Consider the following 17,225-nt stretch of genomic DNA (forward strand, 5'->3'; position numbering starts at 1 on the left):
ACTTGGGAATTTATGGATGTAAATTATAACTTGATAAATATGGCTTTTCAAAAACTACCTAAAACATCATTTTATAAGTGAGGTTCTCCAGAGAAACAGAATCACTAAGAGATCATATTTTTTTGTTGTTCAGTCATTAAGTCATGTCTGACTCTTGTGACCCCATGGGCTGTAGCCCGCCAGGCTCCTCTGTCCATGATCATATACATATATGATTCTGATTTAGTATAAGGAATTGGTTCCTTCCACTTATAGATGGTGACAAATTCCAGGATGTGCACAGTAAATTGGCAAGCTGGAAACCAGGAAGCTGAGAGCGTACGTCCATTCAGAATCCAAAGGCCTAAGCAGCAGGAGAGCTGATGGAGTGGTTTCAGTCTGAAGAATGGCAGACGATAGACCCAGAAGAGCAATTATTTCAGTTTGAGTCCAAATTCAGGAGAAAGTCATTGGCCCAATTCAGAGGCAGTCAGGCAGAATTCTTTTACTCAGCAGAGGGTAGGCCTTTTGGTTTATTCAGGCCATCAGCTGATTGGATTATCCCCAACCTCATTGGGGAGAACAAATCTACTTAACTCAGTCTACCTGTTTAAATGTTAATCTCACCTGAAAACATCAAGAACAATGTTTGACTAAATATATGGGCATTCTGTGGCCCAATCAAGTTGACACGTAAAATTAACCATCACAACATTTCATAGTTATATCCCTTAATATTTGTGTTCCTGACTTCAACATGTAAAAATACAATACTTATCCATATATCAATAATCATGTCATTTAGGAAGAAAATTTCAATGAAGATCTGATTATTTAAACATTCTCATTAATATTAGAAAGAGGTTTGGAAACATTTGTGTATTTTAAAATTAAAAAAAAAGCAAATTGCTGGAAGAAGAACAAATAAAAATGAATAATTTCAAATATGTGATTTTTATCATGCTTGATGCTAACATTTTTACAAGATATACCATTTTATCCTCAAAACAACCTTACAAAGTAAGTATTAATAATAGTATTATAAATTAATAATCAGGTAATTGACACTAAATAATTTGACATAGTTAAAATTGTAACTACTCATTGGACAATAATAACCCAGCTTCATAATATGGGTTGTATCTAATTCTCCTGTTGGTAATAACAATGTTATTTGGAGGAGGTTAAACATTGAAGAGTCACTCAGATATTTTTCCCTATATTCCAACATATATTTAGTGAGATTTACTGGTTATCATGACTCATATTTGTAAGTTTTTTAATAGAATATTTAAGCTTTATTAGTATTATTAGTAACACACTAATTATTAGATTATTAGTAACACAAATAACACACATATGTGTGTTTTAGCTTAGAGATAAATACAATTCAGCTAAAAATGGGTTGTCTATACAATAAGTAGATACTGTTTAGAGATTACAGAGTTTTAAAATTACTTTTGTTCAGGAAATTGGTGACTGTAATGGTAATTACTGCATTCTTTGCTTTTTTAGTAGAAGGATTATGAAACCTTGATAACCTGAGTGTTCCTCCATGGAAAGTGAATGCCGGAGACAAATCTATGTGTGCTGCCAGGTAAGAAACCTGTTTTATTAATTTTAAAAATGCCAACACAAAAGAAACAAGTATGAAAAATTAAAGAAAAATATATCTGATATTATTCTTTGATCACATGGACACATCAATGCCTGAAGTTAGCTTTATTTTTTTATAAGGTGATAAATATCCTTTTTGGCTTAAAACAAGCAAGCAAAAAAATAAAATGCCAATTGTGATTTAAGGCAGACTTTGAAGATTAGTTAATTGGAAATAGACTGTAAAATAATATGTATAAACAATTATTTAAATTGGAATTGAGCCAGAGTCAAAGGATTAGCAAATATAGTTAAAAAATGGTTGACCAGTGTTTTTTAACTGCAAATTGCCACTTAATTTTATATTACTATTGTGTTCCATTTAAAAATGTCACACACACTGAAATGTATATTACAATGTGTAAAATAAATATCCTTTTTGGCTTAAAACAAGCAAGCAAAAAAATAAAATGCCAATTGTGATTTAAGGCAGACTTTGAAGATTAGTTAATTGGAAATAGACTGTAAAATAATATGTATAAACAATTATTTAAATTGGAATTGAGCCAGAGTCAAAGGATTAGCAAATATAGTTAAAAAATGGTTGACCAGTGTTTTTTAACTGCAAATTGCCACTTAATTTTATATTACTATTGTGTTCCATTTAAAAATGTCACACACACTGAAATGTATATTACAATGTGTAAAATAAATATCCTTTTTGGCTTAAAACAAGCAAGCAAAAAAATAAAATGCCAATTGTGATTTAAGGCAGACTTTGAAGATTAGTTAATTGGAAATAGACTGTAAAATAATATGTATAAACAATTATTTAAATTGGAATTGAGCCAGAGTCAAAGGATTAGCAAATATAGTTAAAAAATGGTTGACCAGTGTTTTTTAACTGCAAATTGCCACTTAATTTTATATTACTATTGTGTTCCATTTAAAAATGTCACACACACTGAAATGTATATTACAGTGTGTAAAATAGCCAGTTGGTCAGAAGCTGATACATAGCACAGGGAGTTGATGGGGGCATGGGGGTGGGAAGGAAGTTCAAGTGGGAGGGGATATGTGTATATTTTATAGCTGGTTCACATTGTTGTACTGAAGAAACCAACACAATATTGTAAAGAAATCATTCTCCAATTAAAAATAATAAATTAAATTTTAAAAATCCATAATAAAATACCAATATCATTCTTATAAAGAAGTTGATAGTTGATTATATTCATTTCCTACAAAATGTTAAGATTATATTTTTATTATATTTAGGGAAAGTATATAGGCATATCTATATTTTTTGAAACAGATGATATTCAACACTTAAAATGACTCTAACACTGAGTATTATTCATTTAAATATTATTTTATTAATTTATTGTTTTGTACATAACAAATAAGTATTATGATCTTGGAATAGCAAGAACTAATTTTTAACAATCTGTAATATTTTCAATAAGTCCGTGCTATTGTAGCAATCTCTGTACATATGAATAATGAATACCATAATCTTTTCTGCTGATTTAGAATTCATCTGTTTTTGTGATATGTAAATTTATACTAAGGCTTTGAAATACTTTTTATTTCAAAACCAAATGCTAAAATCAAGGTTATTTGCATTTTTAATATGAAAGTGTGAATTAATTGCTTAGTTAAAAAAACAGTAAAAAAAAAAGTTTGGAAAATTTTTCTCACAGCATGTAATATAAATGTTGGCATAAAAGTGAGTATTTAAGCAGACAGATGAATATTTCAAGTGAAATCATTAAAGTTTTAAATAAACAACTGATATTTGAAAAGATCCTTATAAGTTTCACTGGGATAAACATATAAAATGATTTCCAAGTTTAATTCCTTGTATATTTTAATTGATAAATTTAGAAAGATTAGCTTATTTTTAGAAAAATTTTCTTTCTATAAGGATATTGTTATTCTCCAACTCTCCATCTCTACATAGGAAGAGCTGTGGCTAATAACCATTGGATAATGACTAGGCTTCAGTAAAACTTTTAAGTTTATTATTCTTGACCTAAATATTGAACAGTCACTCATTCTTCCTATTGTAATAGGTTACGGGTGCTTGCCAAGTCATTTCAGTCATGTCTGACTCTTTGTGACCCTTTGGACTGTAACCTGCCAGGCTCCTGTGTCTTTGGGATTCTCCAGGCAAGAATACTGGGTTGCCATGCCCTCCTCCAGTGGATTTACCTGACCCAGGGATCAAGCTCGTTTGACATTTCATGTTTTGGGAAAGCAAGAATATTGCATAAAGCTTTTCTTGGATTGTTGAGAATGGAAATTATTATGTTTCCTGATGTTTTACCCTTGAGACTCCCCCCAGCTCTGTTTTCTGTTTGTTCATTTGTTTTTACTTCCACTAAATTCTCCATCCATGTCTTGATCCTTATTGTTGCTAGGTTTTCATACCAAGTTGATCACCAGTGGACATTATTTTCAATTCCTAACTTTTCAAAATACCTTTGAAACAAGACTGTGGACCGACATTTCACTGAAGATTTTAGGAAAATGGTGAAAATTAACAGCATAGTGCTGTATAAGCATCAATTAAAAACTGAATGTAAGCCTTATATTGCATTTTACTGACCATTTGTCACTTAGAAGTTTTCCTCTTGGCTCTCTTCCACAGTCTGAATTTGATGTAACTGCTCATATCTCATGCTTTGTCATTTTACCACCTTTTTCCAGTTGTCAAGAGAAGCCACATTTTTTCTTATGTTACTATGAAAAATAATTATCTTATTTGGTTTTATTTATTCTCATCTAGATTAAGTCCCTTACTATCTACTAAATTTACCAACAAGCAGGGTTTTTCTTTTTAATTAAAAGATAATTTAATAGTCTAATTATGCCACTTCCCTTGATAATATGGGCTGTGTTTTTCTTAAATAGCATATTTCCTCATATATTTGTGTAGTAAAAACTTTATGAACTATATGAAATGAACTTCACTATGAATGAGCTAGCCTTTCTAGGATATATTTTGAAGAGTCAACATTCAAGGCAATTATATTAAATGTTTGATCTTATTAACCCAGAATCTTAAAAAAAAAATAAAAGAATTACTCAACTGAGTGAATCATGTTTTCTCATTCAGGTAATGGAAAGTGAAGAAAAAAGTAATAACATGAGCTTTACTGATATAACAGCATTGACAAGGATAAACAACTTAGGAAAAATTAAATAAGGAGGTGAAAGAACTATCTGATGAAAGCTATGAGACATTGATGAAAGAAATTGAAAATGCTAATAAATGAGAAGATATCCTGTATTCATGGATTAGAAGATTTAATAATATTAAAATATCCATACTGCCCATAGAAACCTAAAGAGTCATTGCAATCTGCAACCCCTATCAAAATTCCAGTAGCATTTTTGACAGAAATAGATAAAATAATCCCAAAATATGTTTGGATACGCAAAGGCCCCAAATGGCTTAAGATATCCTGGGAAAGGAGAACAAAACTGGAGGCCTCATGCTTCTTGATTTCAAATTACATTGCAAAGTTATGGTAACCAAAACAGTATGATACTAGCTAAGAAAGTGGTACATAAATCAATGAAACAGAACAGTGGGACTATATCAACCTAAAGAGCTCTGCACAGCAAAGGAAGCAATCAACAAAGCAATAATACAGACCACGGATTGGGAGAAACTGTTTGCTAGCCATATATCTCATTCAGCAATAATATACAAAATATACAAGGAATTCATATAATTCAAGAGTAAAAAACAAAGCAAAACAAAACAATTAAAATATGAACAAGAACCTGAATAGACATTGTTCCAAAGAAGAAATAAGAATGCCCAACTGGTATGTAAAAAGGTGTTCATTATCATTAATAATTCAAGAAATGCAAATAAAACCCTCAATGAGATATCACTTCACGCTTGATAGAATGGCTACCATCAAAGATAAAAGAGATACATGTTGTTGAAGATAAGAAAAGGGCAAATTTTTATACTGTTGATAGGAATGTACATTGGTATAGCCACTGTTAAAGATATTTAGTGGATTCTCAAAAACAATTAAAAATAGAGCTACCATATGATCCAGCAAACCCACACCTTTGTATATATCCAAAGGAAAAGAAATCACTATCTCAAAGAGCTATCTGTACTCCCATGTTCACTGAAGCATTAGCCATCATAGTCAAGCTATGGACACATATATCCAATGACAAATTCAGCCGTAAAAAGAAAAGAAAATCCTTCCATTTGCAACATTATAGATGAATATAGAGGAAATTATTCTAACTGAAATAAACTAGACAAAGAAAGACAAATTGATGTCACTTTATTAGTAGAATCTAAAAAGGTGTAACTCATAGTAACAGGGAGAAGGCAATGGCACCGCACTCCAGTACTCTTGCCTGGAAAATCCCATGGATGGAGGAACCCGGTAGGCTGCAGTCCATGGGGTCGCTGAGTCAGACCTGACTGAGCGACTTCCCTTTGGCTTTTCACTTTCATGCATTGGAGAAGGAAATGGCAACCCACTCCAGTGTTCTTGCCTGGAGAACCCCAGGGACAGCGGAGCCTGGTGGGCTGCTGTCTATGGGGTCGCACCGAGTTGGACACGACTGAAGCGACTTAGCAGCAGCAGCAGCATAATAACAGAGAGTAGAATGGTGACTTCTAAGGGCTTGGTGGGAGGGGTTAGGGTGAATTGGGAGATGCTTATCAAAGTGGCTGATCAGCATCTCCTAATTGGAGATGAAAGTTATGACCAACCTAGACAGCATATTAAAACACAGAGACATCACTTTGTCAACAAATGTCTGTCTAGTCAAGGCTATGGTTTTACCAGTAGTCATGTATAGATGTGAGAGTTGGACTATAAAGAAAGCTGATAAAAGTCCAGCTATACAAAGCTTGTGTTTTTGTTTTCTTTTCCTTTCTCTTTTGTAAAAACCTCTAGCTGCTTTTTAAAACAAAAAGCCTCAAACTAAAACGGCCCTGCTGCCAGACCAAGGTGCCCCGGGGACTGGAGGCAGGGAGGGGAGGAAGCGGGGGAGGGCGGGGTTAGTTGGCAGGGCCTGATGCTCAGTCACTCCACGCTCGGTCACTCCGCAGTCATGGTGGAAAGGAGATGGGAATGGAGTCATTTGCTTGTTCGTTTCGTATTAAAGCAAGCAGGTCAATGCCAGAGATCCACGGGTGCAAGCCGGTTGGATAACGGAGCTTTCGGGAATGGAGGAGAGAAGGGAGACCTCGAAGTCCGGGCCAGGTGAGTGGATGGGGGATCCCTCGGCGAGACTCCCCCGCGACGGGCAGCAGCGAGGCGAAGGGCAGAGTCCTCCCCGGCAGGCCGGGCCCAGCCCCTCAGGCCTTGCTCTCCTCCAGCTTGACCGCCCGGGGCTTGATCGCTCCGGTTCGGTTCAGCGGGGAAGCGGCTGAGGGTGGCCGGGCTTTTCATCCACTCGCTGCTTTGCCAGTTGAACGTAGTGTCCCTGCACAGAGCCCATGTTAACTGCTGATCCACAGGGCTTCCCACTGGGGCTAGCAGAGCTAGGCCTGTAGGTCTGCGGCGACGGCACAGAGCCTCCTGAAGGAACATTCTGTTTACTGTCGGCAAAGTGGAAGCCCTTCATCTCCATCTGAGAGGACTCTCTGCTGGTGTTGAGGACCGAAGGCTGGGACCCAGGGGCGAGGATCCTGCGGGGGTCCCCGACCGAGAGGCTCTGCGCCTGGGGCAGCTGGATGGACTGTGGAAGGAGCAGGGGCTGCTGCCCGGAGCCAGGCAGGGGCATCGTCAGCTGCGGGAGCTGGGAGTTCAACATCTGGGAGGCGCCGAGCCCAGCCGCCTGGCTGAGCGGGTCCTCATAGACCAGGGCCTGGCTTCCACTCATGGGCTGGTAGGGCGAGCCGGACTGGGGCTTCACCATCTCCAGGGGCTGCAGCCTGGGAATGCCGAGTAGGGGGCCTTCAACGCTGTGCCTCCGGAGAGGATCATGGTGCTGGGCGGTGACAGGCTGGGGTGCATGTACACCTGAGACCTGAAGGGCTGTAAGAAGCTGAAGATCTCCTGAGACTGGGAGACGGGCAGCCCGCCCCGCAGTCCCAGCTGGGCTTGAGCTTGCAGAGATGTGTGAAGGGAAATTGGGATCTGCTGGGCAGCGGCAGCCTGTTGGTAACTCTGCTGCTGAGGTATGGTCTGAGCAACCATCCGGGGCTGACTTGCAAACACATGGCCATCCAGGTAGAGAGGTGGCAGGTGACTGCCTGAAGGGATGCAGAAGGTGCGACTGAGGCCACAGGCATGGGGGGCCTGGAGACGCCGCCAAAGGAGCTATAGCTGACCCCGCTGGAGGGCCCCCTGGAGGATGGGGGCTGCAGGCCTGAGCCGGCGCCTCCTGGCTAGCTCTGCTCCGGCAAGCTGGGTGAATTTTCCCAAGCCTTGTGTGCAGACTCCATCTTCAGAGTGAGGTCGGCGGTGGGGAAGGACATGTGGGAGAGACCGATGGCCCTCTGGATGTGGTGGTCCCGCCGTAGGATGGGGATGCTGGGGGCCAGCCCGGCGTTACTGGCTAACGCGTCCTGAAGTTTGACAACTGGGTTCCCCACGGGGGCCAGAGGCAGAGCCGGGCTGCAAGCTGAAATCAGAGTCCTTCGGATTGACTCCAAATTAAATGATGCTTGGGAGCACGCCTCTCCTGCTCTCTCTCTGCTGGTTACTTGCAGAAAGAAGTGGTTTCAGACACTGCTCCTGAGCTCGGGAAGCGGTGACTTGCGGGGGCGGGGAGTGGGCAGGTGGACTGGCATTTCAATGGCTTCCAGCCTCTGGGCTGATGACCACAGGGAGCTTATGGTCAGTCCATTGACGATGATGATGTTTTTAGCCTAAGAATGACACAGAACTTCTGTCTCAGACTCTCCCTAAAGCTGGTGGGGACACTGCTGGGAATGTGAGGTGAATCATGGAAATAAAAGGCAGTGGTGTGTTCCCGTCTTGACCGGGGGCGGTGCGAGCTGACAGCACCACTACCACCCCCCACCCCCTCATCGGTGCCGGCTGCACCCACAGGGCCTGATGTTTTCTCATGCTCCCTCTTCTCCGAGCTGCCTTGTCTCTCTGGGTCCTCCAGTCCATCCACCTCTCCCGCAGCTCGGCACTGGAAACCCTGCTGTCCTCTGTGGCGACAGGCGCCTGGACCATTGTCACTAGAGATGACGGGTGTGGTCGGGTCTGTCGCTGCGGCCCGAGCTCTGGGAAGAGGCAGGAGGGCTTGCTTCTCTCCCTTTCTCCCTTCCCAGCTACAGGCCCAGGCTGTGGGGCCAGAGAGGCCTGAGCGGGGCAGTGGGGTCTCCGGTCTTTCCAGAGACCAGAGCAGGGCCCAAGGGGAGGTGGGCGACTGCAGGGCTGGCAATGCTGCCAAAACAGCCTGCCTAGCCTTTTAACGTGTGCAGAGCTATTGCTGTCCAAATGTGGGGGCATTTATGCTAAGTCTCTGCTTTTAAAATAAGTACTAGAAGGAAATCATCCTAAACTCCAAGGAAAGGCGAGGGGAAATGTGAAGTTTTGCCTATGCTCTTGAGAGAACTAAGCTGCCATCAGCCTGCTGTTGCTGGCAGGTCTAGGGGAGACTTGGCTGGAAGGATGGGAGGCAGGGAGACGGCACGGCCCACAGAGTCCACCTGCAGTGTCGTCCCAGGTGGTGACAGCTACTCAGGCTGGGACTTTAGGCTCTGGCTAGTGTGGAACACGGAAAGAAGGGCCTTAGGAACCGCTGGGGTCACTCGTTGCTCTTCGCTGCTTTAAGGAAGCATGGGAACAACAGCCTCTGGCAAAAGGTGCAGGGTTTCAACATTTAATCAGTGGTGTCCAGCACTCCCCTCCTTGCCTCCACCCTCAGACCTTCTCACTGGCGTGTGTTTTTGCCTTTTCTTCTCTTTCATCCCCTGGATCTTTACTCTGAAGCCCTTTCTTGCAGGGCTGCCACTGGACAGAGCTCTCTGTGTGCTCACCTGCCCTTGTCCCCCTCCCGCTGTGAGCGCCTGGCTACTGTCCCCACTGACGGGGCTCCCTTCCCCTCCGGTAGCCCCTTCAGGGCCTCACGCTCTCAGATAGAAACGTGGCCAGACCCCTCACACCTGATTCCAGTGCATATTATCAAAAGGAACAAAGGCTTTCTCGTTTTGAAATTCAGCAGGACAGGCCTGGATGCTGTTACAAACTCTTTTAAGATGTGTCCCTTCAGGTGAACCTGCCCTCAGAGTGACAGTACTTCCTGTTTGAGAAAAAAAAAAGTGAAAGGGTCACCTGTTCTCCCTTTTCTCTACCTACCCCTGTATTCCCCCCACCCCCAATAAAAACAGAAAACACTAGGATTTATTTATATGTATTGATGTCGTAGGTCTAGGTGGAAAAAGAAGTAAATGTTTCACTGCTCTATTTATATATAATGTCTGAATTATTCTGTGCAGGAAAGGCCAGGAAAATTGCATGTGAAGTTCAGTGCGTTTACCACCTTCGTGTGCCCAAACTGCAGTCTCTTTCCGGATAAGACAGATTTTACAATGAACTCTGGAGGCAGAGGGTGGGCCCTGGGCCCACCCAGCACCCCATCCTTTCCTTGGTCTGATGAAATGCAGTAATTACTGCAGAGATGTCTTGGGGGGCAGTCTCTCTCCTGTCATGTGGTTTTGGAGCCAGTCTCCAGGTAATAGGACTTGGGGTCATATTTTGCCTTCATATTCCCATCCTCAGAGTGCAAATCCACACAGAGGCCTCTGCCAGAAAGCCTTGGGTCAACCAGCGGGAGGGAACACGTAAAGACTAGCACTGAACAATTTTCTGCTCCTGGGCAGGGGCAGGGGCAGGGGCAGGGGTCAGAGCCCTCTCACTTTGCCTTCAGCTACTCAGCTTACCCTTCTTTGCCATGCTGGCTGCTCCACCCTGGCCGTTGATGATGCATCCTGTTCCTCGGCAGCCAGTGACCCTGTAGTTACTGTGTGTCGTCCAGCATCAGTTCCTCTGTGGGGTAAAACCCAAGAGCGTGAGCTCATGTACCCGTGAGGCCTCGTCCACCCCTTGAAGGCTTCTTTGCCAGCTGTATTTGGTCTGGTTTTCGTTTCCTGTTTTGAATTAATGTTACTGTTTTCAAACTTGGAATTCCTACACTTTGGGCTCCAGGTTCCTTCAGGGAGAAAACTAAAGAGTGACTGTTACCCAGAAAAATCGGTTGGTCCGGTTCCAAAGCCATGGTCATTGCAGCAACTTCTGGGGACACTGGGGTATCTTGTTACATACCGACATCAGTTCTCTCCAGCTCTGCCCTCACCCTCCTGTCTTGTAGATCTGCCTCCTGGATGGTTGATGAGGTTTGTCAAGGGCTGTGGAGGCTCAGAGTGTGCACTCACAGGCATGGTCTCACTCAGAACTGGCCCGCTGAAGCAGCGTGGGGTCAGCAGCTGAAGCCCCCTCCCTCCTGTGTGGTTCCCCTCCGCTGAGTAGCTGCATGTTACCTCTCAAATCTGTATTTGTCCCATTTTTCTTGCAGAGCTAGCCTGGGTTAGAAGGTCTGCTGGAAATGGCCTTTGAGCACCAAGGACACTAGGGTACTTGAACTTAGTACTATTCTGTGATGACTGGGAAATGCAGACTTCAGAAAGCTGGCTCTTCCAGTTTGAAAAGTGAACCGGACCTAAGACATCACCAGGACAGGAGCGGCTCAGTGTTGGGGTCGGACACTGTTGTCCAGCCATGTCCTCCACCGGGACCACCAGTGCATATCTGGCCAGTGATCTTCCAGGCATATCCAACCTGCAGTTCACCATTTCTCCACCCCAGTTAGGTGACCTCCAAGAGGGAGCAGTGTCCCCGAGGCCCTGCCTTCAGCATGTTACAAAGCCTCAGTGCGGAACTTTCTGTTGAGGCTCTCTGTGGACGACCTTCCGTTGTGAAAAGGGGGCCCTGCACACCAAGCTTTTGACCTCATGCCTTGCATAGTAAAAAGCGTTCGGGTTTTTTGTTGAGAGGGTTGTGGTTTTTGTTTTTTTTTTTTTTATCTTATTTTGGCCTTTCCTCTCTTTGTCTTTTCATGTAGACCAGATATTTGAAAGGGCAGACGATGGCTAAAAGGTGTAACGTGCAGCTTGTTTCTACGTTGTTTGGGGGAGCTTTTACCTTAGATGGGAAAATGGAACCCTGGATTCACCAGGCCATGGTGGCACCCTCCTCCTTCACCCTTCCCTCCGGTTCAGTACCTGTTGTTTCTCCTTTCAAATATGTGATTGTACTAGCTCTTTCCATATGAAAGAATTCTCCTTATTTAAATATAAAAAAAGTTTAAAAAAAAAGACCCACTGAAACCAAAAAAAAAAAGAAAGCTGAGCGCCAAAGAATTGATGCTTTTGAACTGTGGTGTTGGAGAAGACTCTTGAGAGTTCCTTGGACTGCAAGGAGATCCAACCAGTCCATCTTAAAGGAGATCAGTCCTGGGTGTTCATTGGAAGGACTGATGTTGAAGCCGAAACTCCAATACTTTGGCCACCTGATGCAAAGAACTGACTCATTTGAAAAGACCCTGACATGTTTTCATGTGCCTCTTTGGCATCTGTATGTCTTCTTTGGAGAGATATTTAGTTCTTCTTTCTAGTTTTAGATTGGATTGCTTGGTTTTTTGATATTGAGTTCCATGAGCTATTTGTGTATTTTGAAGTTTAATCTTTTGTCCGTTGCTTCATTTGCAAATATCTTCATGAAAACATACTCGGGCTCACTAATTATTAGAGAAATGCAAATAAAGTCTACAATGAAGTATCCCCTTACACTGGTGAGAAAGACCATCATCATAAAATCTACAAACAATAAATGCTGGAGAGAATGTGGAGTAAAGAGTACCTTCTTGTACTGTTGGAGGGATTATAAATTGATATAGCCACTGTGGAGAACAATATGGAGTTCCCTTAAAAAGCTAAAAACTACCATATGACCTGGAAATCCCTCTACTGGACATACACCTGAGAAAAATATTCAAAAGGTCACATGCACCCCAGTGTTCATTGAAGCACAATTTACATTACCCAGGACATGGAAACAACCCAAATGTACAATGACAGATGAATGGAATAAAATGTTTGTATGTGCTAAAAAAAAAAGAAAAGAAAAGACCCTGACACTGGGAAAGATTGAGGGCAGGAGGAGAAGGGGATGACAGAGGATGAGATGGTTGGATGGCATCACTAACTGAATGGACATGGGTTTGGGTGGACTCTGGGAGTTTTTGATGGACAGGGAGGCCTGGCGTGCTGTGGTTCATGGGGTTGCAAAGAGTCAGACACGACTGAGTGACTGAACTGAACTGAACTGACTGATCAAAATGTACATCTTTCAGTTATAAGATGTTCATGAGATATATTGCCCAGCATAGTGAATAAACTTAATAATATTGTACTGTACACTTGAAGTGTGCTAAAAGTGGAAATGTAAAGTTTCCTCACCATACATTAAGAAAAAGATAAGTATATGAGGTGATGGATGTAATAATTAACTTGATTGTGGTCACCATTTTACACTGTATATGTGTATTAAATTATCATGTTGGAGAAGGAAGCGGCAGCCCACTCCAGTATTCTTGCCTGGAGAAGCCCATGGACAATGGAGCCTGGTAGGCTACAGTCCATGTGGTCACAAAGAGTCGGACATGACTGAGTGACTAACACACACATTCCTTTAAAATATATATATATATATATATAAAGTGCCGTTTCTTTAACTATGCTTTTACTTATGCAATTTTAGGAAAATGATCAGAGTTAACTATTTTTATTAGAACAGCTTATACATTTTAAATGAGAAGTGTTTTATGTGATTTTATCTATGTTTGAAATCTCTCAAGAATGCATCTATCTGGGATTTCCTAGCCATGCAAATAATGATCACAATATTTACAAGCTCCTGGGGAAGATAATTTTATCCTAATACTGCCTTTATTTCAAAAATAAAGGGAACTTCTAACCTTCTGGAAAAGGAAATGGCAACTCACTCCAGTATTCTTGCCTGGAGAATCCCATGGACAGAGGAGCCTGGTGGGCCACAGTCCATGGGGTCACAAAGAGTCGGACACGACTGAGCGACTTCACTTTCACTTTTTTTCTTTCTAACCTTCATGTTAATGATTATGGAATTTATATTTTTCCCATTGTATCAGAAAAGCACAAATTACACAGCCAGGTATTCTTAATCTGTTTGATAAACTATATATTCTTTCCCAAGACAAATACACAAACATAAAGAAAAAAGTTAAAAATTATTTAGCTAGATACTAATCTCGGGAAAATGATTAAGCATTTTTAGTGAATCATGTTCATCTGTAAAGCCCTCCTTCACCATCCACCCCACCATGAGCCAATTCCATTTTCCCAAACCATCTCCCTCTTCTGTTCTGCCCCCTACAACTAGGTTGTTCCCACAGAAGCACATATATCCACAATGACTCTCCATGCTATATACCTGTCCTCCTCTCTTCCACATTGAAAGCAAGGTGGCGAACACTAGATCAGCTGACAATGTCTAGCTTGTGAGCTTCTTATGTCTAAGAGATTTTTTTTTTTAAATAATGCAATTCAGAGCCAATTTTATGGTTATGGATTAATATTTGAAGGAGATGTTTTGATAGTTTTAAAAAGTATTGTAGACAGTGCACAATGGAAGATCTTTATGACTGGGCTCCTTCTTAGTAGATTTTAATTTAAACTAAACATACAACAAATAGACAAACTCTAGCAAAATACCAATATTAAGAAATGTAATGCAGCAATGGAACATCACTAATAAGCTCTTCTCTAATTTTCACATCTACACATAACATATTTAGTTTTGCCTCATCATGAGAAGATCTCTTAAAATTTATTTTTAGTTTGCTTTGATGATTTATTTAGGATATCAAGAATACTTTCTTCCCTTTAATAAGTGTCCAATCTGATTTTGATGTACATTTAAATGCTATTTAAACACCAGGTTACAAAATATTTAAGATACAAACATTTGAACAACATTTTGCCAATTCAAAGAATTCCTCAGAAAAGAACCCAGTTGAATTAATATGCCACATTTATGGACATATTCATGTAAATAAGTGTCTAATTTTAGTTTCCACCAGATCTTTCTACTCTTGTTATAGATGCAGAATTGAATTGTAGTTATCACTGTCATGCAGATATAATGTTTATTTACTTTTCCACTCCTCAGTGATAGATGAGATAAATCACTAGCACTACAGAAATATGTTAGGTATTAAATCACTAATGTCACCTGCCAAGTCATCTCACTTAGAAGGAGGAAAACTTAGTTCCTGGATCTTTCTGTATATGTTTGCTTATTTAACTAATTCCAACTGAATCTGAACAACTTAACCTGGCTGTGCAAGACAATGGATAATATTTCACGGTTTGGATTCTTTTTCATGTAACACTGAAGTTTATTTACCCATTATCATTCATGCTATAATTTATGGATGTGCATTTATTTATTTATTTATTCTTTTTCAACTTAAAAAGTTACATCCTGAAATTCTCTCCCAAAGCACAGATTAATGTACCTTTTGTCTACCATGTGAACAGGGTCTAATATATATGGAAATTTGACTCAGAGTACTACATAGACTTCATTTTAAGATATGATAATAAGCATGAATTTAATTGTGATTAAATTTCCCCATTGGCTACTTGTTGGACAAATGCATTGATTTAAAATTACTCTCATTACCTGGAGATATTTTATCCCCATGCTAGCATAATCTAGATAGCACACTTCCAGGATGCTTTGATGTACATTGACATCTAGAAACATAATTTAAAAAAAATAAAAAAGTCCTCATAAATAGCAACTTATCTTTATATATACATTTTTCTTAGTTTTGATTTTTGACAGATATTATCAAGTGAAGTTTTAAATAATTCTTGGAATTTTTTCATCTTATTTTAAGCAATAAAGAATCCTTTTAATTTTGATTAAACTTTAATTTTTCTCCAGAAAATTCAGATATCAGCTAATTATTTCTCCTATCAATACACCTTGATCATGTTTTACACACTCACATATCCCCCCACACACATAAATATATACACACGTTTTCCCCAGATCCCATGTTTAGTTAATTGCATTAACTTCTTCAACAAAATTGCATTTCCTCTTTCATCTGTAAATTGTGCTAAAGCTTTATGTAGGTATGTCAAGGCAAAAGTTGCACCAGATAAATTTAAATTGGTAAGAAAGTCTTTATAAGGCTACAGAAATATAGAAGAGAGAGCAGAACCCCTATCAATCCACCTCAGTTGGGGCAAAAGTAGAAAGGTTTAATTGCTGGGAACTAGTGATAAAATTCTTGAAAGAAGTTGACTAATGATATGTATGTCTCACATTGATACATTCCTGCACTTGCAAACACTCTTCTCTGTGCTAAGACCACCAGTGTTTCCTGGTCAAAAACAAGGCTCCCACCCTTCACACAGTGTCACAGTCTTCCTTGATGATTACATTTCAAAGAAAAGGCTTCTAGGTTCAAGAGAGAGAGGCATACATGGGTCAAAAAATTATCAAAATGGCTCTTAAGATTTGCATCTAAAAGGGGCAGAGAAGAATATTAAATTTACAAGTTTTCTAAAGGAAATGTCCTAAAAAAATAGAGTTCAGTGTTCAGACTCAGGAAAAAGTCCATCTAAATTTTATCAAGATGAGTGAAATATTAATACTGCACTAAATAAAAGTAATATTTATACATTGAGCTACTATCTCTCAGGTATTGACTTTTCAACTATGTCAGCTCACTGCTTTGCTTGCCAAAGATAATATAAAATTCATAAGGCAGGCTTGTGTTTGCTCAACATTCTAAACACCTAGAAGATTGTCTGACATATTTAATATAATTAGTTTTCAATAAATATATGCTGAATAAATGAATTAATTAGGAGTGATTTTGCTCCCAATATTTTCATTTTAATAAAACAAATACTAGTCTGTACAATCATTCTTCTAGAGCTGACAAAGCCATTCAAAATATTTTTTGTCACTACATTATTTCTATGACATTATCAAATATTCAAGCAAGTTAAAAGTATTTAAAGAGTAAGAGGAAAAAAGGGAGAGTGTGAACTAGAGTATATTGTATAATTAGTGAATGACATTTGATGTCAAAACACTTTATTAAGACACTGCAATCATATTTTTACCCTTTTCATGTCAATTCTTCATTTTCCTATCCATTATCACTCAACAAGCAAGGTTCTGCCTTTAAAACACAACTCTGATCCTATCACTCGCCTCATTAAAACCTTTGAGTCTCTGTCTCTCCTTCTCTCTCTCTCTCAGAAACACACACACACACACACACACACACATGGAATGAAAACACACTAATCTAAGCATTTTGCATTTATTAACTCAAATTTTGCTCTAATCAACTCTATGAAGTAGTTGCTATTGTTACTAAAAGTTTATGTGTCATGGGTCTGGGTCCTCACCACTCAAAAGCCAGTAAACAGGCCAGAAGGTGGAAAGGAAAGTTTCCTTCATTTTAGATAATGGCAACTGGGGCGGGGGCAGTAGCAGATATCCATCCAAAGGCTGCCTCCCACCCCCCCACCCCCACTCTCCCCACTCTGCCCAACAAGCAGGGGCAAG

General features: G+C 40.2%; 1 protein-coding gene across 1 annotated transcript; it reads right to left on the reverse strand.

The window, feature by feature from the left end:
- Positions 1-6,650: 6,650 nt before the first annotated feature.
- On the reverse strand, positions 6,651-16,445 carry LOC122422800 (protein PRRC2B-like). The gene is made up of 2 exons (XM_043439477.1): positions 16,440-16,445; positions 6,651-7,779 (listed from the first exon to the last, which is right to left on the reverse strand). Exon 2 carries the CDS (start codon positions 7,486-7,488, stop codon positions 6,982-6,984), a length of 507 nt encoding a protein of 168 aa, XP_043295412.1. The 5' UTR covers positions 7,489-7,779; positions 16,440-16,445; the 3' UTR covers positions 6,651-6,981.
- Positions 16,446-17,225: the final 780 nt, after the last annotated feature.

This window comes from Cervus canadensis, chromosome 20 (genome assembly GCF_019320065.1).
Source record: "Cervus canadensis isolate Bull #8, Minnesota chromosome 20, ASM1932006v1, whole genome shotgun sequence".
NCBI lineage: Eukaryota > Metazoa > Chordata > Mammalia > Artiodactyla > Cervidae > Cervus > Cervus canadensis.

What these genes read in the sequence shown, in the direction of transcription:
- LOC122422800 (XM_043439477.1), bottom strand. Translation starts at nt 7,488, where the DNA reads ATGGTGAAGCCCCAGTCCGGCTCGCCCTACCAGCCCATGAGTGGAAGC.